The sequence below is a fragment of the Lissotriton vulgaris genome, chromosome 7, assembly GCF_964263255.1.
Source record: "Lissotriton vulgaris chromosome 7, aLisVul1.2, whole genome shotgun sequence".
NCBI classification, from domain to species: domain Eukaryota; kingdom Metazoa; phylum Chordata; class Amphibia; order Caudata; family Salamandridae; genus Lissotriton; species Lissotriton vulgaris.
The window spans coordinates 998,044,068-998,070,711 of record NC_141695.1 but is presented as its reverse complement, the minus strand read 5'-3'; the positions used below and the strand labels follow the sequence as shown (position 1 = coordinate 998,070,711).

General features: G+C 40.9%; 1 protein-coding gene across 3 annotated transcripts in view; it reads left to right on the top strand.

Moving 5' to 3' along the window:
• SLIT3 (slit guidance ligand 3) overlaps nucleotides 1-26,644 on the top strand; it is a 967,014-nt gene that overhangs the window by 672,596 nt on the left and 267,774 nt on the right. For all 3 annotated transcript variants that reach the window (XM_086931418.1, XM_086931419.1, XM_086931420.1), the window contains one exon: nucleotides 19,073-19,236. In XM_086931418.1, coding sequence (XP_086787544.1) covers nucleotides 19,073-19,236 — 164 coding nt within the window. The remainder of the gene's footprint in view (nucleotides 1-19,072; nucleotides 19,237-26,644) is intronic.

The window sequence follows — 26,644 nt, the reverse complement described above, 5'->3', positions numbered from 1 at the left end:
CTGGCTCTTCTTCCAATACACACAATTTACTTTTTGGCAGCCTGGGTAAAATAAGTGTGTAAAATAAGTGAGTCAAACCCGTAAGCATGAGGACACACTTCTCCTAACTTTGGTTCCTAATCAACTGTACTAAGTTGCCACTAATAGGGAAGGACCCTCGTTGTTGCTTCCTCATCATCTCTCCAAAATAAATATTAGTTTAGTTTCATGACTAAAGAATGTAAAACACATTCTGGACCTCTCTTTCTCCCCAGTTTCATTTGCCTCTGTCATATTGTTAAAGAGAAGATCTCAGTTATAGTTAAGCTGAAGAAATTCATTTTGCCTTTTTGACCAATGAGGGAGTCCAGGCTCATGTGCTTAGGAGCAGCTGCAGCAGAGGTGGGTGATGCACATGACCCTTGTATCAGAACTGTTGTCCTCTTTTCAACTGCACCAATGAATGACACACCGCATGAGTCATCCCTTCATCATGCTTATGTGTCCTCATTGTATACACATTTATGAATACGAATATTCTCACAAGTTACAAATATTGCATTCATTTGTCAGCTAATAAATCCCTGCAACAAAATTTCTGCTTTGCTTAAATGGAAAAATGTCCAGGTAAAGTATTCGGCCTCCTCCGCTCACACCAACCACTGTTAATGGCAACTGCTAAACACTGCGAATTGCACAAGAAATGCGGCACAAAACTGTACATTTCCTCTTAAGTGTGTCACAATGAATAGCATATTTCCGATATACTCTGGAAATAATACCGGCAATTGCGTTTTTGATGAGGAGCGGGGAGTGAGTGGGTTTGGCACTTTTGTGTATTTGGTGAGTCTGATCAAATCTCAAAAACGACCCTACTTCTAAACAACGACGGATCACTAAAAGTCACAAGCACACAGGGAAAAGGACAGACTTACCCCCATAAGGAATGTGGACCCCAAATATGCCCCGAATGGGAAAGGAGGAAAGGATCGACAAAAGAAACCTTCTCCGAGGAAATGCAGAAGTTCCCAGTGGCAGACAAACACTTCCTTTTTAACAAATTTTGATCCATTTTTTTTTACTACTATAAAAAATGAAGCCCTTCTCTTAAAATGTTCTTAACTTTTTATTGCTGCCGGTTTTTGTAATGGTTTTTATTAACTGTACAATAAAGTTACTATCTATCTACCCTTGGTTTTTAAAAATTAAAATTTTCATTTTCTGAAGGAGGCATCCTTGGTCTGTTAGAATCTGGAAACCACTACCCCATTTTGACTCTGAAAAAAGATCAAAATAAATGGGTCCCCTAGAGGCCAGGCTTAGAAGAGATTACTTTCTGTCAAGTAGAGAAAGATTTTCTCCACAGCAAGTTAATCAGACCATGCTAGTTTAGAAAAAATCTGGCTTAAACCCAATTGTTGTTTTGGACTAATGCCAGATTCAATGGAGATTACCCCCCTTAAGGAGCTGCCTTTTAACACCACCTGACAAAGTTGTCAACGGTTTCTGCTCTGCAGTAAACCGAGGGCCCTACCAAACGCATTTTTACTTAGACACACAGTGGCTAAACCCCTTTGATATATCAGGCTCTAAGGGCTTAGAATACAAAAGGGATGCAAGAGGGGATGACTGCACGATGCGTCAGGGGGTACATGGGCTGTGGAAGGAGGAAGAGGAAGGTGAATCACACAGCATTAACATCCGGGCTGGACTGGCTGTAGCGGGCACCGGGCGTTTTGCTGGTGGTCCGTAAGGGTTGGGGCCGGTTTTTGACAAGTCGGGCACGTTTTGTTGCTGGAGGCCGGTTTTGCAGCAGTGCTGCAATATCAGCCCCTGTAACAAAAGCGGCAGCGGTGCTTGACACTAGCAACCCTCCCCGCCAGGACCACGGTTTCTCAGTAGCACACACACCCCACACCACCCCTTTTCCCCAGGGCCGGTCGGGCAGAATGCCAGAGGTGGTTTCTGTTCCCAGTCCAGCCAGTACTAAAAAGCACCACTTGTAGGAGAATGATCTGGATTGGATGATACATAAGTAGGGATGAGCTAGTAGATGTGTCTATTAGTAAAAATTTCTGGTGCCACCGGCCACCTCAAACCCATTCCCATGCGCAACAATTAAGGTACAGTTATATATATCATCCTGTATTAACAGCCAGCCCAGCTTATAGGGGAAGGTTACCTACAGCACTCCAGGTGTTTACATATGTTTATCTGAAACAACTGCAGAAATGTAATTTGAGCTAAGAATTGGACGGCTGCCATTTAGTGAGTGAAAACATCTTTTTTTTGGAAACAAATAATTTTGAACTTTAAAGGCTGGAGAAAAACAAAACCTGTAGCTGAACAACACCAGAACTTTCAGGTTGCATGGTAGGATATAGAGAAAAGATCATCAGAATGCTCAATTTAGAAATATTCTGTGCAGTATACCATACAGTCTGTGTTACAGTCCTATAATTCCTGCCAAAATGAGTACTGCTTGTTTTGAAGATGAGGCACCTATACTGACCCACTAATTCAATGGCACATCTGTAAAATCTCCCCAGGGAGTATGTCAGTTTGACAGAACCACCTATGTCCAAGCTCCACGATCTTTGACGTGACATGTTTTCATTGGATACCTTGGGTCGCTGTCTGCCTCTAAGTATAGTGTGTTGACATTGATATAGGTGGCATCTTCTGAACATTGATGAAAGATGGAGGTCCTGCATTCAACGTGACATTGCTGTTTTATGATTTGTTCCTTGTTAGGTCATGATAGTCGACTCATATGAATCTGCGAGAGTTGCTCAAAAAGGGAGACACAGTTACATCCTACCCTGCCCACGCCCCGTTTTGCTGCTGTCTGCATATATCTGTATTTCTTTGCTGGAAGTTACATATGCAAGTCCCTCGGAGTGCCCCCCATAGACATAAGCCTGCCTTTGTTTCCCTGGTCCATGGGGATCACAGGTGATTCATGCCCCCTTTTTTTATTTATCCAGTTTTTTTCATGTGGATATTTTGCCCATTCTCCAGAGGGGAGCTGTAGACGCATAACAATAGAATCAAGAGGATCCAGCGCCTTGAGACCCTCATGGGTGATTTGCTGTGCTTCATAAATCCTGACTGATTGATTGAAATACACCTGTATTATAGCTTCTTATGAACGAATCATAAACGTATTGCGTTGATAGCGATGCTGGCAGGAAACAAATAGGGTGTCAGTGGTCTCTGGAATCCTTGTCTTTGTATTAATGGGCCTCCACCATTTCTCAATAAAGATCTTCTAATTGTTAATGATCTCTTTTGTGCAGAAATTGCACAACTACTCACGTGTTATTCTTGCTTGGCAGAACGGTTTACATCAGTGCATAAGCTAAATGTTCAAAGAGCCCATTGTCAACAGGTTGAGGTCAGCACAGCTGCTTGACACCCTGCGGTGGTTGCGGATTACAGGGCAGCCCTCATCCTCGACTGAACGGACATGGCATCTATTGCGCTGTGAACCATGATGGTCCTTGTGGGATATGTGATACACTGATAATGGTGAGCCTCTGCCAGCCGCAAATTGTACCCAATTCACAGACCCTTCGTATGCCACGCGGCAGTCATCCTGATTTTCAGTCAAGCCAGACTGAAAGTGAAGCATGCAGCCCATTGAACAACACAGAAAGCAGTAGAGCACGGTGCACGCCTATTCAACAGCAAACAAGCCCATTCAGAGAAGAAATATGCTCCTCACCTGCCAAAACTGGCAGCTTGGATCCAATACGACAGTGGCCACTGATTTATTAGCGATTCCTTCTCTTTTTTTTCACTTCCCCTTATTAGGATGACATTAATAGAAGTCAGCATTAATTTAACTGATTAGGTAGAAGGCTATTTTTTCCTCCTCATTAATGACTCACAATATTCGTCTGGTTCCCGCCAATCGATCAATCAGCCCGCCTGTTGCCAGGGCTGAGCGCAGCCGCGCGGCCCTGCTGCCTTCAGTTTCATTTCGGATATTGCTTTGTGTATGGCTCCCTGGAGACGCGTCCTCACTAACCCCCCTCTCGGTAATTAAAGAAGAAGAAACACAGAGGGGAAGGAAGTCATCAATGGAACTGGAAAAGGGAAGCTTTCATGTTGAATTCCGAGATGTGCATTTTATCAAAGGAGAACGCTGAACCCTTTCTAAAAGGATCTACTGGAAATGTCATTTGGAGTCTGTGTATAGAAGGGCACTTGTAAGAAATGGGCATTTTTGATCCTTATTCTGCGCTCTACAAGGCGGCTGGCTCGATGGCGGGCGCCATGATGCCTTCTCCGAAAGGTTGCCACAGAGTCGAAGCGCACTGTTCAGGGGACCTTTTGTTGAAGGTTCCTCTAACCTGCCTGTTGTCTTTCTGCTCTGCATCCCCAGCTCTTCTCTCAAGGATTCCCAAAGCACACATCTGCTCAAAAGGTCATTCTGCAACCATTTTAGATGAATGCGTATATGAAACAGAACTGATATCTGAACTGGAAAGATTTCAGACAATAGTTGACTTTTGCGCTTACCAGGAAGTGTAAGCTGGCGGAAGAAGGAAGCTTGAGGTGGAGCAATGACTGCACACCCTTGGTGTTCAGCAACGCTGACATTCAACAGAAACACAGCAGGCTCCTAAAAAACATTTTGGGCCCATTTAGGGGCTTTCAGTGTGAACATGAGAATAAAATGGCGTCCATGCACTTTTAATAAATACAGATACCCTCGTCTTTGGTAATCCCAGATGCTGTAATACTTCATGACTATTCCCATCCCAGTTAATATGAGGCCCTAGCGTGGGATTCAATAATTAATTTATTTCCACGGCTGGTGAGAGGATTGTTGCCACACTAAAAAAAAGTGTAATGAAGCCATTGTTCATCTCATAGCAACTGGGACACGTGTTATTTAAAGGCATCCTAATGCTTATTTGCTTGCACTGCCAAATGTCTTCCTTGCCATCCCCATCATTGTCAATTGCAGTTTTTCTCCAGGGAAGCCTAATTTTCACTCTGCCTAAGGAAAAATCAGCACATAGCTGGAAAATAAACCATCTTAGGTCTAGAAGCACTGCACAAGACTGAAAGAACATGTATAACAAGCACAGAGCATTGCATAGAAGGACTAGTGGTGAAAGTCTGGAATTGCAAGCAGGGGAGGTGGCCAAAGCAGTAAAGGAACATTCTAAAACATGGGATTATTACAGGAGATTTGTAATAATGTGCGAAGCGGAGTGGAGCCCAATAAGCAACCTCATTCATGGTCACCAAGGCAGCGGATGCTCTGCATATCCCCGAGATCCTGCTGCCTACACATGCAGCGGCCATCGGATACCGCGCCGGGCAGACTCACTATAAAAGGAAGTGATCACAGCCCCGAGTTTAGCATAAATAAAGCTGTTCCAACAAAAGGGAAAGCAGATCAATGCTAACTAATTCCTGTCAGTTCTAATCAAGGGCAAGGGATCAATAAAGACTTTAACCATAGATAATGGAATGAGCACAGGCCTGCAGTACAGCTGATTCGGAAGAAAAGAGATTTCCTGAGGTCAGCAGTTGAATTACAATTTGCTTCCCCTAAGCCCGTCGCGTGGCACAATTGTACTTGGTGTTGCAGCACAGTCTGTTTGCCTTACCTCATTCCAGCAGCAGCATGCCAGAAGCGGTCAGGTATATTGAACTGCCGTGCCTGGAGTAGGGGCAGCCACCAATCTGTTTTTTCATTGTTCACCCATGTGTGTCATGGCAATGTTAATGTAATTTCCTTACATGTTTTATGCCACGCAGAAGATACTGTCGCGTCCGGAATTCTATATGAACCTCCTGCTCAGAAATTACATTAAAACTATGATTCTGCCTCTCACTCTTCATAAAATTTGTCAGACACTGTAACCAGATTACCAAACAGGTAGATGCTCTCGCTTGAAAACACCCACTCGGGAGTAGAAAATATGTCTGACACCAAACCAAAGTTAGCACTGACTGAACGGTGTGGAATATGAGGCTGACACTGGGCAACAGGGGACACCAGGGTTATCTAGTATTTCCAAAAGCAAGCCTCCTGTCACGCTCGTCATACTGCACTCCACCATTGGGTAGTGACAATCTGATATGCCAACAGAATTCAGGAGGGCAAATTTGCCCCAAAGTGCTGTTCAAAAACCTACGATTTGTGTCCTTTCCTTATATATAATGGGATCACCCATGTTTTTTTCTGGATCTAGCCAAATATTCTCTTCATGAATATCACAATAATTATTCAATCTTTTGAGAAGGATGCCTCATTCTCTCATGCAACAGCACCCACATGCTGAAGACCTAACTGTTGTTTTGCTCATACCTCGGAAATTATGTCAGAATCACCAACGTGCTCTGTGGGGTGACCCTATTGATGAATAACACGCAGGGACACAACAGTGGCAGACCAGTCTCTCGCTTCCGCAATGGGGCTCTACTGATAAACAACACGAGGTCAAAAGACAGTGGCAGACCAGGCTTTGGCCTTGATGAGGTGAATCTATTGATGACAAATACCGAACAACATATGGTAGCATACCTGGCTCAGCCTCAGCGAGGTGACTCTGCGGGTGAAAACACTAGGGCAGAAGACTGCTGTAGACAGTGCTCTAGCCCCCATGAGGTGACTCTAACTATGAACAATACCATTACAAAAAACAGTGATAAGCCGAGCTCTAGACTCCATGAGGTGACTCTAAAAATTAACTATGTGCTGGCAAACCAGAGTGGCATACATGGTCCGGGTGTCTGCAAGGTGACTCTCTTGATTAACAAAATCCAGAAAAAAGACAATAACAGACCAGGCTCAGCGTCAACGAGGTGACTCTTTTGATGAAAAACCCCAGGACAAAAAAAACAATGTTAGACTAGGCTCTGTCCTCCACTAGGTGGCTCTTCTGAGAAACAACACCTGAACAAAGGCAGTGACAAACTGGGATATGCCTTCATGAGGTGGCTCTACTGATGGCCCTACTATACAAAACGCAGTAACAGACCTGGCTTGGCTTCAACAAGGCGACTCTACTGATAAACATACTGATAAGACACATATTTAACAAGTAATGTAAACACATATATATATATATATATATATATATATATATATATATATATATATATATATATATATATATATATATATATATATATATATATATCTCAACAAAGTGATCCTTTGCTCAAAAAGCGCTCAACAGCGGGTGCTCTGCAAAGGGGCCAGATACTGGCCCAAAAACAATCTTACATCACAAAGGATGTGGCACTCCTGGATGGTTTTTAGCTTATTTTTTTAAGAGTTTTCACCCCAAAAGCGTTTGGGGTGAAAACATATATAAATATATTTATATATATTTGGTGCCAATGGATGAATCTTCACAAAGTCTTCCCAATAAGTGTCAAGTTGGGTGTAGTTGTACTTCATAAGTTTCAGGGTGATCTATGAAGCAGGGGCAGAGAAAAGGGGGGTAATAAAAGAATGCTTTGCATGTTAATTCCTATAGGGATTTTAGACACAACTACAGCCTGAACTACTGGATGGAATTACACCAAATTTGGCAGAAAAGTAGCTCCTGGTATGGAAAGTGCCCTTTCTGTTATTTGATGTAAATCCATTCAGTAGTTTGAGAGTTATTAAAATAAATCCACATTTTTATATATAGGGTCACAGATCCTTCAAAAACCCTCCAGATCTTGTGCAGAGATCTGTTTGGCTGCCAACACTTCAAGCAGGAAGTGTTGGTAACCATCTTGGGACTCTGCTTCAGCCGATTAAGAAATAAAGAAAATAGTGCAGAGTAGGAATACCCTGACGGCATAGACCTTGTCCTTGGGTCCCCTTGGTATTCCAGAAGGGCAAAAAAGCTTTTTTTCTTTTTTAAAGAAAAATGCCACAAAATTGTGACCAAGTAGCAGATCTGTGGCAAAAAAACAAATATGTGCAACCTCTTGTGCTTGTTTACAGTATAGCCCCCAGGTGGGCCGGGTTGTAATAAGGAAAAAAGGAGGGAGCACATGGAGCCCACCTGCTAAGGCTCTTTTGAGCCCCGGGGACCACCACCTCCTTGGGGCTTATTTCATACATTGGAGGCGAGCCAGGCGGTCCCTCCATCATGAGCTCATTTAAGCACCGGGAATCACCTCCTCCCCATGGCTTTAGTATTTTGAATGGAGGGGGCCACGTGGACTCTCCTCCTGGGGCTATTTGAAGCCCTGGGGACCACAACCTCTGCAGGGCTAAATTGAAATATTTGCAGGGGGCCACGCAGACCCTCCAGGCCCCGGGGACCACCACATCCCCAGGACCTGAAATATATTTAACACTGGGAGAGGGGCCACGCAGCCTCCCTTCCAAACCTTTTATGGCCCTGGGGACCACCACCTCTCTGGAGCAGGCTCATGCAAACTAAAGGAGGCTCTCCTCCTGGAACCAGTTATGGCCCTGGGGACTGCCACCCCCAGGACCAGCTCCTATTATCTTCTGGGGATGGCCAACTCTCAGGAGATAGCAGTTTGCTTTTGATTGGTGGGAGCTTTGACAGCCCCTGCCAAGCGAGAACAAATACTAACTCCACTCCCAGCAAGCAGCAGCTGTCTAAATGCTCTCATTTTCTGGGAGCAGAGTTTTCATCTGTTTCCGTGCCCGCTGTAATACAGGCAGGGAAACAGGAGAAAGATTGGTCCTGCACACAGGGAGCTGCATATTTGGCAGCTCCCTGCATGCGGGAGCAATGGTGGTTCCTGCATGAGGCAGGGATTTGCCAGGGACAGCGGAGGCATTGAGGATTCCCCCCACAGTCCCCATCATAGCACACTGGGTGCCCTGGGTGGGCTATGGAGCACCAAGGTAAACATGGCTGGGACCTGTGGGATGGGATCCCCGGGGCCGAAATCAGTCCGGGGAAGGGGTCAACGTGGACCAATACCGAATTGCCCAAAAGGCAAAATAGAAGGTCAAAAAATGGTCAGCAAAGGCAAAACAGAGCAGAAAAGGCAAAACAGAGGGAGAAAAACCGGCAGAAAAGTTAAAACAGAGGGCATAGAAATGAGCAGAAAAGGCAAAACGGAGGGCAGAAAAAAGAGATGAAAAGGCAAAACAGGGCAGAAAAACATGCAAAAAAAGGCAAAATAGAGGGCAGAAAAATCATCAGAAAAGGCAAAACAGAGCAGAAGAGGGAAATACAGAAGGCAGAAAATCAGCAGAAAAGGCAAAATGGAGCAGATGAAGGCAAGAGGGCACTCAGACACTCGCACACCCACTCACAGACCCATTGAGATACTCATGCACCAACTCAGAAGACCCACTCAGAAGACCCACTCAAAGACCAATGCACCCACTCACAGACTCACTCACTCATGCATCTGCTCACAGACCCACTCAGACATTCAGGCACCCACGCACAGACTCCTGTATACCCACTCTGAGAACCACTCAGAGACTCACACACCCACTCACAGACCCACTCAGAGACTCATGCTCTCCCTCAAAGACCTAATCAGAGACTCATGTACTCACTCACAGACCCACTAAAAGACATATGCCCACTCACAGACCCACTCAGAGACTCACACACTGACTTACAGGTCCACTCAGACACTCATGCACTCACTCAAAACGGACTCACACACTCATGAAGGCACCAGCAAACTCAATCAGGTACTCTGATTCCCACTCATGGACCCACTGAGACACTCAAGCACCCACACAGACACCCACTTAGATGCTCATGCACCTACTCACAGGCCCACATAGACACTGAGGTGCCCACTAAAACACCCAGTGAGACACTAATGCAGGTGCTCTCAGACCCATTCAAACACTCATACACCCACTCACACACCCTCTGAGAAACTCATGCCTCACTCACACACTCACTCTCAAAGATTGCAGGTTGCAGTTATAAAATACAATTTAAAAAACATTAGAATGTTGCATAAAAAGCCAAAGGTCACTGGGACGTTTTAGTTAGGCGACAACATTAAAAAACTGTAGAAATTTGCTAAAATAAATAAAGGCTAAAGGTACGTTATAGTTAGGAAATAGAATTTTAAAAAACCTTTGAAATTCACTGAAAATAACAAAGGTTATGGGGGCGCTATAGTTAGGAAATAACATCAAACAAGCAGGTGCAATGCAATAGGTCTTGCATTACTGATAGTTTGAGGTATTAGAGTTGCAAATAATAATGCAATGCAAATAGCTCATACTTTCAGTAATACGAGACCTAGTGCATTGCAAATGCTTATGTAGTGAGCCAGGAACCAGCATTGTATGTCACAGTGCAGGACCGCAAGCTTCTCCTAGAGGTCCCTAGTGAGCAAGGCACCAGCACTGCATGTCTAGGTGCAGTACTGCAAGCTGCTCCTAGAGGTCCCTAGTGAGTAAGGCACCAGCACTGCTTGTCAAGTTGCAGTACCAGAAGCTGCTCCTAGAGGTCCCTAGTGAGTAAGGCACCCGCCGGCATGTCTAGGTGCAGTTATACAGAAAATAACCAAGTTTTATTTACACATATTAATCATTCAATGGCAGAATCAGTGGTCTTGTGGAAGTTCATTCTTTACTAAATCTTTATTTAAAAGTCTGTAGCCATAGCCAATGCGTTTCATCCTTCACGGACTTCTTCAGGGCGAAATGAGTCTGTATCATAGAGTGGTCATAAGCCACTTTCAGTGTGTCCTCTATCAAGGACAGTTATATATCATAGGTCTCAAAAAAGGTTTTTAGTCCTCCTTATGATAGTGTTTTCTTTAAATTGATGGTAACTAGCTTTCAACCGGCTCCATGGCGTAGCGTCCTCCGTGATGCCATCACTGAGGACGCCACGCCATGGAGCCGGTTGATATCTAAACCAGAACGACCTACTAAAGGATTTACTGTTTTTTGAAGTTATTTACCAACGTGAAAGCGAATTACCATACATTTAGAGAAAACATCCCTGTAACCTTTGTTTTTTTCAGTGAATACCCAGGTCGTGTTTACACAGTGACATGCTTTCTCAGAAAGACATGAGCCTTTAAGCCGTTTTTTATGTTGTTAATACGTTATTTTTTTGATTTTGTGTTATCACTGTGTAACTTCGACCCGTGACCAAACGGCAAAATGCGTTCAGTGTTATTTGGGTTTATGATTATGCTGAATAAATTGACAAACGAAATGGATGCCTAGTGGTTCTTTCTGCACTGGAATGTACTTCTCCACGACTTTTGGAAAGAGATTGCAAGGGCCCCCCACCCCAACATGCACTGGGGCCGTAGGATCCCATCCCAGAGGATTGGGAACTGTGTGTGTGTGTGTGTGTGCGTGTGTGTGTGTGTGTGTGTATATATATATATATATATATATATATATATATATATATATATATATATATATATATATATATATGGAGAGAGAGAGATAGAGAAAGAAAGAATTACTTTAAAACATAAAATATATTTAAGCTAGTATAAACAAACATTACATTAAATATGTTAACTATCATTTTAACAGTCAAAATGTATTAAAATATGGATAACCAAAAATATGTAGCCTAATTTAATAATCTAAATCAATGTAAAACATGTTTTAAATAATACTATCAGATACATCAATAAATACATTTATATTTTAAAGTAATTAATTAAGAAACATATCAATTGTATTAACAATAGCTTTAAAATAAGCAAACACATTTTAACAACACATTGTGCAATTAATTAAAACATTTAAATACAAATGAAAATTAAGTTAAAAAACGTATTTTTAAAAATGTTATACACATTAAAACCAGTATTAAAAATAACAGTAATCAAAAATAACACTGGAAAAAAGTGGTGGACTTCATATGAGTCAGATTAGGTAACTAAAACAAATATAAGAAAATGTAGGAAAACCGTTGGAGTTTGGAGGAGTTAAATATACTATTACTAATCAAATGTAAGCAAAAGCATGGAAAATGTTGGGTTTGGGGGGGTGGGGTGGTGTGGTGATTTACTATTCCCACACTAACATCATAAAAACCAGGGAAGGTATTGGACTTTAGAGGAGTTAGAGTTACTATTCCCACTCTAATTTAGGCAAAAGCAGGGAAAATGTTAGACTTTGGAGGGGTATAAATTTACTATTCCCACTCTATGCAACAGTAGGGAAAGTGTTGGTCTTTGAAATGGTTATATTCACTATCACCGCACCAATGTCTTGAAAAGCAAGGAAAGTGATGGACTTTTATGGGATTGCTTATACTTACCACTTCAACCTAACAAAAGAAGGGAAAGTGTTAGACTTTGGATTAGTTTGATTTACCATTTCCACTACAACATAAGCAAAAGCAGGGAACATGTTTGGACTTTGAAGGGGTTATATTTACTACTCCCACTCCAGTCTAGACAACAGTATGGAAAATGTAGGAGTTAGCTAGGGTTACAGATATCATTCCAATAGTTTTCAAACTAATATTTAACCCCTTAAGTGCTGCTGACGGCCAATGGTCGTCAGCAGCGCTACCTCCCCAGTGCTGCGCACGACCATTGAACGTCCATTCAGCACTAGTTCTAATGGACAGCGCAGCACTGGGGAGAAATGTTTACACGCAGCTAAGGTGTTAAATACCCAACAGAAAAGTATTATAACAAAATAAAAATATATACCATACAAGTAGAATTAATGTAACAAAAGCAATTAATAATACAAGAATAATGTAAGAAATCATAAAAAATCGCTTCTAATAAATTATGAATAATATAATAATAACATTAACATATTAATTGAATTAAATAAAAACCGTTCCAACAAAGAATAAATGTAACATATATTTGACAAACTGCATAACAAAATACCCTAATTAAACAGTCAACAATGAATTATAAACAACAAACACTTTACATAAGGCATAGTCTATTAAAATCAACATAGTTAAATAACAATTGATTACGTAATGAAAATAAAAAATAATGCCCAAATATAATTTATGTAACATTCCACTCTGCTCCCCTTTAAACTTAACACCTGCTACAAGAATATAAATTACTAATTAAATATTAAAAAAATGTAATTACACATTAAACAAAATTACAAATGATACTTTATTTAAAACAATAACATTACATATCAAATCAACTAAAACAATATTTAATTTGACAATATTAAAATAGGCAATATTATATGCAACAATATTTTAAGTATGATATATATAAATACAACAATTTTCTTACCTTTTTTGTCACTCAATATTTTTGTAGTGGAAATATTTTTGACAATATTCATGTCACTTGATATTTTTGAATTTATATTGTTCACCGACTCTACTGATGAATAACGCCCGACAAAAGACAGTGGCTGAATGAGTGCTATTATCAAAGAATATATATCTGCAGTGAGACTTTATATGTATAGAAGACAATTGAAGGCGATATTAAGACTCCGTTCCCGGCTTGAAAGATATAAAGCAGTTGAGGTTATGTGGTATGCGATCAATAGGTTCATCTGAGTTTCATGTGCGACAGCTGGAAGCACGAAGACGACATATTTGATAACCTCTCACACATCTAGGGTGGAAGGATGGTGTGGAGAAGTACTGGACACCATGGCAACAGAAAGGGAAACGTGCTCAAAGATGGATAACCAAAGAAAATGTGACAACGCGAGGGGATGTATGCAAAATACAACCTGGGAAGATTAAACTGGGCTCCGGGAGTACGTATCTGGTGCTTGACAGTGCTCTCAAATTGCCTATTTAATTAGTCGGTTTTCTTGGCTTTTGCTATTTTCACAATAATGATCCATTATTTAGGCAAAGTTGATTAGACAGTAAATATACTGAACTGCTGATTAAAGGACGCGTTTTCTATTCTAATCACTGTTGGAAGTATATACATTAGTCTCTCTCTCGCTCGCTCCATTGTGTGCTGTCTTACTCTGTTTCTCACTCTTGTTCTTTCTTTCTCCCTAGTCTTTTCATTTAATTCTCTTCCCCTTCTCCTTCTCTATGTCTGCATCATCGCATTCTATCTTTCCCTCTCCTTCACTCTTGTCTTCTCCCCCTCTTCGCCTGTCTCTTTCTCCTCTTCAACCTACTCTCGCTCTCCGGTACCTTCTTCATCCCCTCTTCCTCCATTTCTCTCTCTCTCTCTCGCTTTTCGTCACCTCATTATACCCCTCCATATCTGTCTTCATCCCCACCTTCCCTTTCACTTTCTCTGCTTCATCCTATTTCATCTTTCAAGGCTCTTCTTTATACCCTTTATTCACCCTCCCTCTTGCCCTCATTCCATCTATTCGTCATCTCATCTTTCTTCTCTTCCTCTTGTCTTCATTACAGTCTTTCCGTTTCTCTCTCTCTTTCTTTTCCTTCCTTCTCCAATCCTTTCTTTAGTAACGAGGGAGTTGCACAAACTGAATGAAAGCTGCCTTCAGTTGTCATATCAGACACTTACACAGTAAAGAAAGTGACTACAGGTCCACATTTATGGTCGTCAGAAATTATAAAGGCAATTATATGGTCTCTGATAAGACAGAAGACTAAATGAATGGTCTTCCGTGGATTTGTTGAGATAGGCAAGAGCATAATTTTTACGTGTGTGTAAATGCTCTGCACAAGCACTATACAATGTAAACCCGGAACTTTTCATGTATTTAGGCCAATTCAGTGATGTGAGAGAGACAGATAACGAGAGAGAGAGAGAGACAGAGACAGAGATAAAGAGAGAGTGTGGCTCAGCTTTTCAACCTTCTCAGGCCATGGCTTGTGAACAATGTCTGTAAAATATGGTATCAAGGTTCCTAAACACATTTATTATTTTATTTTTATTGTATCTAGCAACGCTAGGTTTGCTTTTGAATTTGTGGGCAACAGAAATCAACGTCTGTTTTACATTGCTGTCAGCAAAATCCACTGAATTTACCGGTTTTCTATCACCCTCTTCCTCGTATTTTATTTTAATTTTGTGTAAATAATCTCGTGCTTTACAAGTGAAGGATTCTGTTACAGTTGACTATAGTTTGTGGTGCGTTATTGTTGGAGTGTAGAAAGACCCGTAAATTCCTTGATGAAACTTCCCAATTTGTAAGCATGTGTCAGAGTTTGTGGGCTGAATGTTTTCTTATTGTGAAGCAATAATGTATATTTTCAAAGCACACCTACTTGAGTCAAAATAAATCAGCTGCTCGCATTGCAAGACTAACTGTTTTGAAGATGTAATCAGCCTGTAGTTGCTAGAAATAAAACAATCTGGTCCTGAACTTGTTTTAAAAAAATGGGAAATTATGTTTCTACTTAGGAAGGTGACAAGAATCAGCAGACGGACAAGCGTTCCACGTCTTCATGGCTTTCCTGCAGTGTCCAGTGTGCTCTGGGCAAAATCATTACATGAAGTTTCAGAGTAGCGGGCTAACTGCCTACTTGGACACTGCTACAGACTTATCAAATGATTGCTAAATAAAAGTTATGCTCACCTTTACACATTTTTACTTGGGGAACCGAAAACATCTCCAAACAGGTGTTCAGGCGTTTCAGTTTACTGAGACATATACTAGTCTAGATATGTTACTTGTATACAAAATAGTTTCGTTTTTAGATTGGAGAGAGGGTTTAAGAAGACTACATTTTGGCAAAGTATGTACATATCATTCTAGGTGTTTGTTTATGTACTATGACAGAAGTTAAGAAACAAGTTTTTACTATCTTTCCTAGTATATTCCTAGTATTGATATGATCTAAACTTCTCCCACACATTGAGCCGCAGGGATCAGATTTCAAACCTACTGGCGCAAGGCCTTTGTCAATGCACAATTATGAATTTAAAAAACTAGCTGGACTGCAAATCAGGCACAACCCAAATGAACAATACTGTGCATGAAGTGTTTACTAGTAATGATACGTACCACAAGATAAATTCAGAGACACAGTGGAACTCCAAACCCTCTTTTAAAATTGAATTACACAAAGGACATGTATTTTAAATGATTGATTATAAAATCCTAATCAAGTGCATACAATACTAATTTTACCACATAAAATACTAAAATGCATGAAACCATATTACGGTCAGCAAAACCTGTAGAAACATTTTTGAATTTTTATCATCCTAACACCTTCAGGCTATTCCTTAGTACTATGCTATCCTTTAGCTAAAGCAGTAAGCAACAAGCCCGTGCTTGAGTTTCTGAGATTGATCACACAACATACCTGTGTTTTTTTTATATGAAATAGCAAGTCAGCTATTCTCTGTCACTACTTGCTCAGGGCTGTAAAATTAACAGCGACAGATTGAAAGCCACATCTTCTCACTGCCCCCAATATTGCATTGTTGGTTGGCTCTGTAAACTGGGGCTACCTCTGACATGATAGTCCTAGCACGATGTCTCTCTATGATTCAAAACTTGAATTTTTATAGTATCTGATTAACAGTTTTATCTTTGCTTCTACAAAAGCATGCAGGACTTGCAGACACTAAAGCATCAATAAGACGACAGTCTTCGCGACATGCATCATATCTTATTGATTATAGGTAACCAGCTATAGAAACAACCAAGTAGAAGTATTAGAATCTGATACAACCAAAGAAAAGCTGGAATGGGAACTGTCACAGTGTGCATGGCAGTGTTGTAGAGTGCTGCTTGATCACCCCCACCAAACACAAAGGACATGGTCTCTTTTTCTAAAGTTAGATTATTTGAATTGATGAGAATGTCACTATCATAGGGACTTCAGTGAATTGGGAGCCACCCTGCTTATCCTCAGATTTTTACAAAAAATAGATCTGGATATTGTGAGCACCGGAATTGCTCTAAAGGGCAAAGCAAATTGCATTAAAAAGGACAAGAACAGGCCAAGAGTTTGAAATGTTTTGCGTGGACTGAATTACTTCTATGACTGCACACTTTTAACTTAATTTCACACCTCCTGAAATAACATAGTGAATCTTTGCTCAGTGTGTGGTAAACTCTAGTTCAACTTAACTACACATGCATATATGTGAATTTAATTTGGATGACTAACAGAAAAAATATTCAAATTGGGTGAAGTTAAGAGAAGAGCAATACTTTCTCATACTTCAGAAGATGAGATTGGTAATTTGTCAACTCCGATAGTGTGTCTAACTGCAAACTCCTTTCTATTGAGCCTTAATGGCAATCTTTGGTGAGGTATTCGCAGTTTTGGATTTAAAAATTAGGAAAAGCTCATTGTTTCTACATTATAGCACCTCACACTACCATCTGGTTCAGGGCCAACCGGTTATGTGCCTGGAACAAAAGCAAAGGAAGCAACAGGACTGTTAATTGATAGGGTTTCTATGTGACTCTATCTCAGTCTGCATTGGAACATATTGATATCACACTATGATACATTAATCTGTGTTGCTATACAAAGACTTAAGAAACCCATCAGATGCGAATATGTGTACTAGAGGATCATTAGGAGCTGAATAAAATTCACTCAGGTGAACTATTAAAGTTCGCACAAGGTTGCTTTGTGGTGTGAGCAGAAAGAAGGACAGAGATCGCGAAGAGAAGCTACACTGTTTCGTCTCCCCATTCTCCAATCTGCTTATTACAAAAAATGGAAACCTGCTACATTACAGCTGCTCCACTAGCCCCCAAGATCCTGCTCATGTGGAATGAGGCACTTTGAAGATGATCTCTTTCTCTCTCTTTTTTCTCACTCTCTCTTTGACTAAGACACAGCAGTCTTCTGGTGCCTATCCTGACTATGTTCTTCACCTGTATGAGCTTTGTAGATGGTACCTTTGTATCTGAAGATATTCAAGGGATGGCGATATGATGGTTGTGTCCTCCCATTTGGGTCTGGGTCGGGCCATTTCTGGATATTTAAGCCTGTGCATGTGTATTAGATAATATGTGTGGACATGTCTGGCCATTTCACGTTAGGTATGCTCATATGAATTATGTGCCTGTGAACATGTGCCTTTGTCTGAGCTTTTTGCAGTTTGGCTATTTCTGGGCTTATTGGGGTTGTGCCTGGAGTTTTGAGTTTGTACTAGGATATCTGAGGCTGTGTCTGTCCATACAGGCAAACAAGAGGGGTGCCTGAGCAACTGAGGTCGAGAATAGGCGTGTAGTAATGCCATTGGATATCTGAAACTATATTTAGACATCTGAATCTGTGACTAGGTATGTGAGGCCCTGCTTTGCACATGAGCACGGTATCGTTGTATATGATGCCTGCTTTGTCATACAATGGATGTACTTTTGGATGCGAGCCTCAAAGGAGGAACTTAAGGCCTTTATCGAGCCCACTATTGCGAATGGAGGCAAGAGATGCCTGTGTCTGAGTATGTGATAGCTGTGCCATTGTAATGTGGTGACTGCATGCTTTTTTTAAAACAGCACCATGGCGGCGCCCTAGTTAATGTGAGTTTTCGCTTAGACTTTTTACTATGGCTTATTTACTAATCATACAATTTGATGCAATTGTGTTTTCATTTCAGTCTTATCACTTTCTGTGATGTCATAAGGGTCTAGGATCCTGTGTTATCACTTCTTGTGAGGTGACTGGGAATGCCTTGTTATTTCACTCTTTTATGCCATTTGAGAGAAAGGGCATACAAAGTCACCTCTGACACCCCTGCTATATCGGTGAATCGCTATCCAAGAAGTTGCACTGTCTGCCAAAACTTGACATGGGATTCTTAATAAACTAGTTCTGTTTATTGTTTTTGTTTCTTTTTTTTTTATTCCTACACCATTCTTCAATTGAAAGTCAGTAATTGAAAAGGTCCGCCAAAAGGTGGTCCGGTTATGTTACGATACAGATCATGTATTTTTCCCCATCTACCCTCCTGGTTTGATTGCTGTTTGCCTAGTTACCTCTTCATTTAAATGAAGTTTGTTTGTGCCCATTATACCCAAAACAATGAAGCATGCACCATTCGAAAACTCACTGTTAAAACACGTTCGGAAAGCTACCGAATTAAAATCAGAGCCAAACTTGAATATTTTGCACTTGAATTTCTTCTTAGTTCAGAAGTACAGCCTAAATGAAACCTAATCAGAATCTTGCACTTTGTTTTGCTTTAGTTGTTTGTACGATGTGTTTAGTTGTCAAATCTCCAGATCAAGTCTTCATTGCGTTTCTGTTATTTATTTTAGGCGACTACATTCCAATTACCTTTACTGTGATTGCCACTTGGCTTGGCTTTCCGACTGGTTGCGTCAGAGGAAGACCATTGGTCAGTTCACGTTCTGCATGGCACCCATACACCTGAGGGGTTTCAACGTTGCTGATATTCAGAAAAAAGAGTTTGTCTGCACTGGTAAGTGGTGCATACTATTCATCCCCCTTGTCTTTGCAATTTCTGTAATAAAAGAGCATTTGTCTTTGCATGAAAGAGAATAATTACAGAGCCCTGTTCCGCCCTATTTCGTTCTTTGCCAACACATTTAATTTTAACATTGTTCAACAGTTAGGCGTTTTAATGATATTTTAAGCTCTCATTTGTCTAAAAAATGGGTTCAACATGAGTGAGTCTTATTTTAATATGTTTTCAGATTGGGTAATACAAAATTAAGTTAAGTGTTGATGGTATTTCACTGACATTTTGACAACTAAAAAAATAGTCTAAGGCTTTCATTTTGACTGGTGATTAACTGTGAACTTTAGTAAATAAAAATAATGGTAAATGAGCGCATTATAAACAGAACATACGATAGGTAGTTGTGAGTCACTTATTAGCAGTAGAACGTGTTAGCAAGCACTACTTTGGGAGTGGAAGGTAAAGGAATAGAGACAGAGGGACAGTGACTGAATTAAAGAGAAAGATGTGTTAAACCAGTGCAAATACACAGATTTCCAAGTCCTTGTGAAAATCCAAAATGAATGCAATATTATTAACAACCCACCAGCTAGATTGATCTAACAACTGCACCTATGCCCACAACACCAAGACTAAACAAGAACATTTCTGTTCTCTCTTCATGTATTTTCCCCTTCAATGCACATCTCACAATGATCTCTTTGGGGATCCTTTCTGGCAAAAGTATGTAATCACTCTGTCCTGACAGCTGTCGGTTCCTACAGTTCTGAACCTCTGCTGATAAATCAAGATATTGCTGTATGCCTTTGTCTGAAAGACATGTCTACACAAGTTCCCCTGTATTTGTAATCTGAGTGGTATTGCAGCTAAAGACCTTTCCAGTTCATACTTAATTTTGTTGAATAAATGCAACTATTGTTGATTTCAACTCGTTAATATCTGGACTGTCCCTACTCTTCCTGACTTCAATCTGTTTATGACCTAATTTGTTAAGTAGAGAATGTCGCTGCTCTCATGATATTTTGCTGTCATGGTGTAGGATAACTTCACAAAGGGTGGAGCCTTCTCCCGTGACCTGCTTCTCTATCAAAAGGATCTTCAGCCCTGGGGATGATTGATGGTTTAAACAAAACAACATTGACTATTCTTGGTAACTTCCTTTGTATCCCTAACACATGCCCATACCCAATACTACGCTTCTCTTTTGGTGGTGTTTTTGCTGCTAATACAAATGTGAAAAAACATTAGGCTGCAGCATAAAAGTCACTTGAGGAATCCAAAATAACTTTTAACGGGTGCACATTGTCTGAAACTGAAGTATGAAGACCGAAGTGATTGTATCACTGGTTCATGATGAAATGCAGACCTTTGATCTCTGGCCAAGAGGTTCATACCCTACTCCTGCCCATCAAAGAAGAACCTATACATTGTCATAGACAATACACTGGGGTAATGCCCACTAGTTAGAGAGCACCTGAATGCAGTTTCTCTTGGTCACTATATGTTAGAAAAATATCCCTCTAAAGCCACTGTTCCAAATGTGGAAATAAATTCCAATCACTCCACAAACAGTAGTTTGCAAAGTGGATCAGACTTCTGAGTTCTGCAATGCTTATTGTACCCCTGCTGTTCTCCCCCAACACATTTAGGTAGATCAGATACGTAAAAATGTGTTCCAAAATGTACAACAAAAGTCATAATATGTAACTCAGGGTTTTATACACCAAATCTGCATGTTGTGCTGCATTTGCCCCTCCAAAACCCAGGACAGAAGCTATTTGCAGCTCTCCGTAAAAACCTCATCCTGGGCTAATGCATGTTTACTGATTATGATAAATTACAACCTCTTCTATGACCTACTGGGAATCGGTGCCTTATCATGCATCCATTCCTATGAAATAACCAATCTCTTGTACATTGCGTGCCATATTATGACATAATTAATCTTATGCTTCTTATGTGTGTGGAAGAGTGAAACAAATGAGCCATTTACTGTCTCTAGTGGTATGGATGTGACCTTAAAGCGATCTTCATCACTTTTAAAGGAAAACGTATTAAAAGTGGAAGATTGTTCATTACTGTTTCCCCACCCCCTTGACTGTCCAAAGAATATATGATCTTTTGATTTAAATTACTGGCTTTGTCTTTGTCACTTCTACTGGCTGTCACATTCAGAAAATTATTTAGGAAGGGGATTTTAAATGAAACTATATAGCCAATATTGGTATTGGTAATATTTTTTTCAGTGGGGTTGCTACTGTGCATCTCATAGAGGCACACATGAATAAAACAGAAATGGAGAAAGCGTTTGGCCCAAGAAAGGAAAAACAACCAGGCTAGTCAGTCATGCTACTGTCAATCTGACTGTATAAAGATAAACTTCAGATTACTCCGAATACATTGCCATACTAAATTCTGACAAGAACATCACTTCTTCACTTGCTGAGGAAGGTTGGCATAAGAATGATCCCGGAGGGTCATGCCTTTTGCTGGTTTTGTGCCCTTGTGATATGCGATGCTTTGGAGTATTGTATTAGTATGACAGTGAGGCAATGTTCAGAGCTAGAATAACAGTGCACAAGTTCCTAAGAAACTGAAGGAAAACAATGTAAATATAAGTGCATACATGTTTAATTGTACAGCTGTGTATGCTCAAAACTAACCCATATTCATTATGTCTAAGCGAAAGTCCTTGTTTATTATCGAATAATATTAACATTGTTTGTGTATTTGTTTTCTATAGTCCTTTGTATATCATTGTTATTTTGTAGTTTGAGTTTTTAAATGCTTGTGGTGTAATCTAAAGCAAATCACATTTCCCTTACTCTTGACAATTGAGGAGAAAGTCAAAAGTAAAACATAAATAGACTTTGTGAATCAGCTCAATTTAGATTTGCGAAGTTCCTACTGTGCAAATAAGTTTCTGTGGAAATAATTTAGGGATGTTTATGAAAGTGCACAGAAGTAAAAGGCATTTCTCTAAAATTGCAGCATGCAAATGATATACTATGTTACTGATAAATAAAAGCGAGAAACGAGATACGTGGCACGAAAATATAATCGTACATATATATTTTGATTTGGTTTTCTTACATTATAGACAAACAAACAAAAACTCTAACCCATAAGGCTCACTATTTGATTGCTTATAAAAAGAAAAAGTTACCTTAATTCACTTTTGAAGAGATTATAGTCTTTGCTGACAATATACAAGAACAATTATTCACTTATGCACTCGAAAATAAGAGCATCGCTGCGCTAGAACAATATTCTTGACATAAGAAGAATCGTGCACCTATACTGTCATTCTAATCCTAGCATATGACAAGAAGAAAGGTGCTGGTGCAAGAATAACATAAGGACTAAAGGCCTAATGTAGAGTTTGTGAAGGTGATTTTATCTATATAATGTTCTCTGGACACCCTGGCATGCTAACTATATCAGCATGTAAGCATGCACAACGAGACAGGCACGGCGTGGTGCCTGCCACCTTGTGCATGCCAATGTAGGGTCCTTCTGTCCGCTGCCATACCTCCCGCCATTGTAATATGGCAGTGGGTAATTGAAGGGCGAGCAGAGAAAGATGTCGGGCGGATCGCCACTGCCAGTGGCGATCCGCTCATCATCATAATGGCCCCCTAACATTCCATCTCTGAGGGAACAGTGATCCCCTGTAGACAGGTGCAGTATGTTACTGCAGTCACCCGCAAGGAGATGTTTGGGGGTTTCTGGGATCCCTGTGTCACCCGCCTATAGGGCACCCATAGGGCCACGCTGGCCGTCCACTGTTTCATTTTTCTAACAATCAGTTCCAGCAGTGAGTGTGCTCTGGCAATCACGTCTGTAATGTAGTGTGGCGGCACAAACAACGCCATTCCCTCATTTATATGGGGCCATGTACGCAAATAAATGATGGAGTGGCCTCCCTGGGATTAACCGAGTGCAACATATGTGCCCACACAATTCCTATAACAGAACTGACCATACAAGCATCTACAGCCCCTTCTATAATTCCAACGTTCCCTAGTGGTATGAACATGTGTAAATGTATGTTCAACCGCAGTACATTGTCTTTAACACAGCCCCAGGTGTTCCACCATAGATACCTGTATTGTCGACAACACAAAAAAGGTCATTCTTAAAAGCAGAGACAAACGAGAGCTTTACTGAAGGAATAAAAGGCACTCTCAAGGCTATTACTTTACACCTAAAGCCTTCCCAAATAAGAAGAGATTTGTTCATATCTCAGTTAAATACACTTTTAGCTCTTCTTGCACAATGATGACATAGTAGCTTCTTTAACTGCAATAACATCAATACATCAGTTGCAAACAATGTCCTTCGAGACAATGTGCTGGAATTTCCGAAGATTGCTTTTAGTTGAGAAATGGGCATACTTCATTTCTCAGTGATCAATAACTTTACAGGAACCTGGGCGACGTGGAAGAGAGAACTCATAAGTTCAATTTAATAAAAAAAGATTACTGCTGCCTTACTAAACTTAACAATTGAGGTGTTGTTAGTGTTATGGCGTTTCAAAAAGAGTGTGCTGTCGAAGATGTACCCTGGGGATTCTAACAGAAGAACATTTTAAAGGACATCTGCACTTGCCCCCACTCACCACACCGAAACAGGTACAAGCAGGGGGACCCCACTGTTTCCTTAATTCAGCAATTACAGGTCTGAAACATAAGCTTGTGTAAAGACAATCTGAATTTCAAAATCATGTCATTTCTGGGTGAAGCTGTTTGAGCAGCTGTCTGCATTGCACTAAGAGACTATAACTATTAAACCAATCATTCTTGTTTGTAATGCGTATTGTTGGTGACGTCGTGTAAGCAACAAATAGGCTATTTACCGTTTTCCCAATGTAAAGAACATATTGAGGGCAAATAATCTTACGATGTTTACAATTTCCCTGGTGAAGTACTCTGATGTAATAGGCTGAGATATAGAAGAGTCCCATGTAATGACTCTTTAATACTAATCACCATTACTCAGTCAGTTATGTATTGTGACTCGCACTGGCTACGTGGTTGTGCGCATGCTTATGAACTGTTTCTCTTTAGTAAATAAAAATACTTAAAAAACTATAGAAGGACATACAAGATAGATCTCACTTCCATCAGCTCCCTGATATTTTAAAGACGTCAACTACATTTCAAATGCTTATAGAATTACTTTAGAAAAGTGGATATTTTAAATTTCAATTACGATAGTTTCACCATAAGGTAATTGTTAAACACAGCAGTTTCGGGCTGGCTGAGATGCATCAAAGCCAACCAGAAACCACAGTTCCAGATAGAATGAGCACAATATACTTATCCTATAACCTGGGATTACCCTCTGGTAGCCCGGCACCGAGCAGTCAGGCTTATTCTCAGGGCTTGAGTGTAAAGTACTGGTACAACAACCCCCCTCTCAACACTGCATTCGCCACAAAAGACTCCACATCATATGTTTAAAATACACTTGTAATTATGTTACACACAGACACACTGAAAACAAAACGAGATACACATTGTATATACACTCTACAGTTATATGCAATTGTCAAACTTCTCTATTGAAATCAATAAGAAACACACACAGGGTATACACTTTACAGTTATTTGTTATTGTCAGGCTTTCCCATTTCAGAAAGGTCAAACCAGTCTCTGACTATGCCTCATGACCTAGCCCCTCAGTCTCTCAACTCCACCAGCCAATGATACACGTTGCCCCGGCTTGCGCCCTGTTGACTAGACAGTCAGAACCACCTAACACAGAAAGAAACAGTTATTTAGTTTTGTCCATCTGGATTAGACCTCCAGGAACCCGAAGGTACCTTCACGGGTGCAGGAATGCTATCCCCCCCCCGTAGAAAAAGGATTGTGACCCAGGAAGCTGGTGCGTTTCCACATCTGGAGAAATGTTTTCTCCTTCAGCGAAGGTGTGACCTGCCGTAGACCTCTGACAGTCAGCTACAGATGCCCACAAGGCACACACAGCCCCTCGGGTCTGTACTGTGTTTTTTTCACAACAAAGCACCCCTGTGGTGTGGTTGAAGTTCCTCCTGCCCCAATGATTCCTTGTATCAATGTCCTAGTATCGAACCAGCGTGGTATGGTTCCAAATCCCAAGGTGTCTCTAATTTGAGAGGCCGAAGCCTCAAGTTATTCCCACCATGTCCTTTGAAGATACGATTAGGTCAAAATGCCACCTTTGAAATGCATAGGTCCCTCTAAATTGAGTGCTGTCTGCCCTCCTACCCCAGGATATTTTATCTCAATCTTTAGTGAGGCCAAGACCCTGCCCCTTCGGAATGCAGGTACCAATTCCACCCACACGTAATTGACCCAGAAAGCCCCATCAAAGGTCCGCAGTTTCCTTTGAACCTCTACTTTATGGCCATCTATCAGAAATGCACAGATGTGGCTGTCCCCCTGACACCAAGTTGTGAAGTAGGAGACAGGCTGCTAGGCAAACATCCAAATGCCACTTTCCCAAAGTGACATTTCCATCACTGCAATGTCGAGCCCACTCGTACTACTGAGAGGATGCACCATTACAAACTCAATGATACCAAACATATACTGTTACTATTCTGCCCATAGGAACTAATGCTCAACAGCCTTTGCCTACACCCCCAAATACTAATCCTATGCGAGAAGCAGGCCCAGTCGTACCGAATATACCACCCAGTTCCATTTACGACACTTGCATGTAACGCACACCCGCTCACGTCCAACCTCTTCTCAACACTGCACCCTGTCACCGGGGAGAACTTCGAAATAGCAGGAGACCTGCAGAACCTTGGCACGTAGCTTTTTAAATGCCAAACCTCGTAACAGTTACCCGTGCACACAAGCCCCACCACAGCAAACATGTGGCACAATCGATGAGCTACCTCAGTGGATGCACAACCAGTGCAGCAGGCCCTCAGAGGCGCTTTCAAGGTACATGCCCCTGGCATAGGTCTTATCCCATGACAAGGGATTTACAGCTAACTCGAATCAGCCCATCATATATACACCAATCCACAGTATGTATATGATGAGCACAGTGTTTTGACACTTCACTGCATTGCCAAAAGCTCTTGCGTCCTAAGGTTAGCATCAAGAACAGCATAGAACTGGGAAGGAGAAAAGCAGAAAGTTGAGGGAAAGCACCCTAGAAAGGGCCATGTCCAAAATTAATTATTTGGGAAGTAAAACTGTGTTTGGAAAAAGTGGAAAATAGTTCCAGGCTAAAATTTATAAATTAATTAAAGATCTAAAAATAAGCCCTTTAAATTTGAACTGTAGCGCTTCAGCATTTTTTCTCTTCTGCACACATTCCTGTGTTTAATATTTTAATCAGTTACTGATAAAGTGGCTAGTGCACTTATTTCTTTATTTGCTCCTAATCTCTCTACTGGCTATGGGGG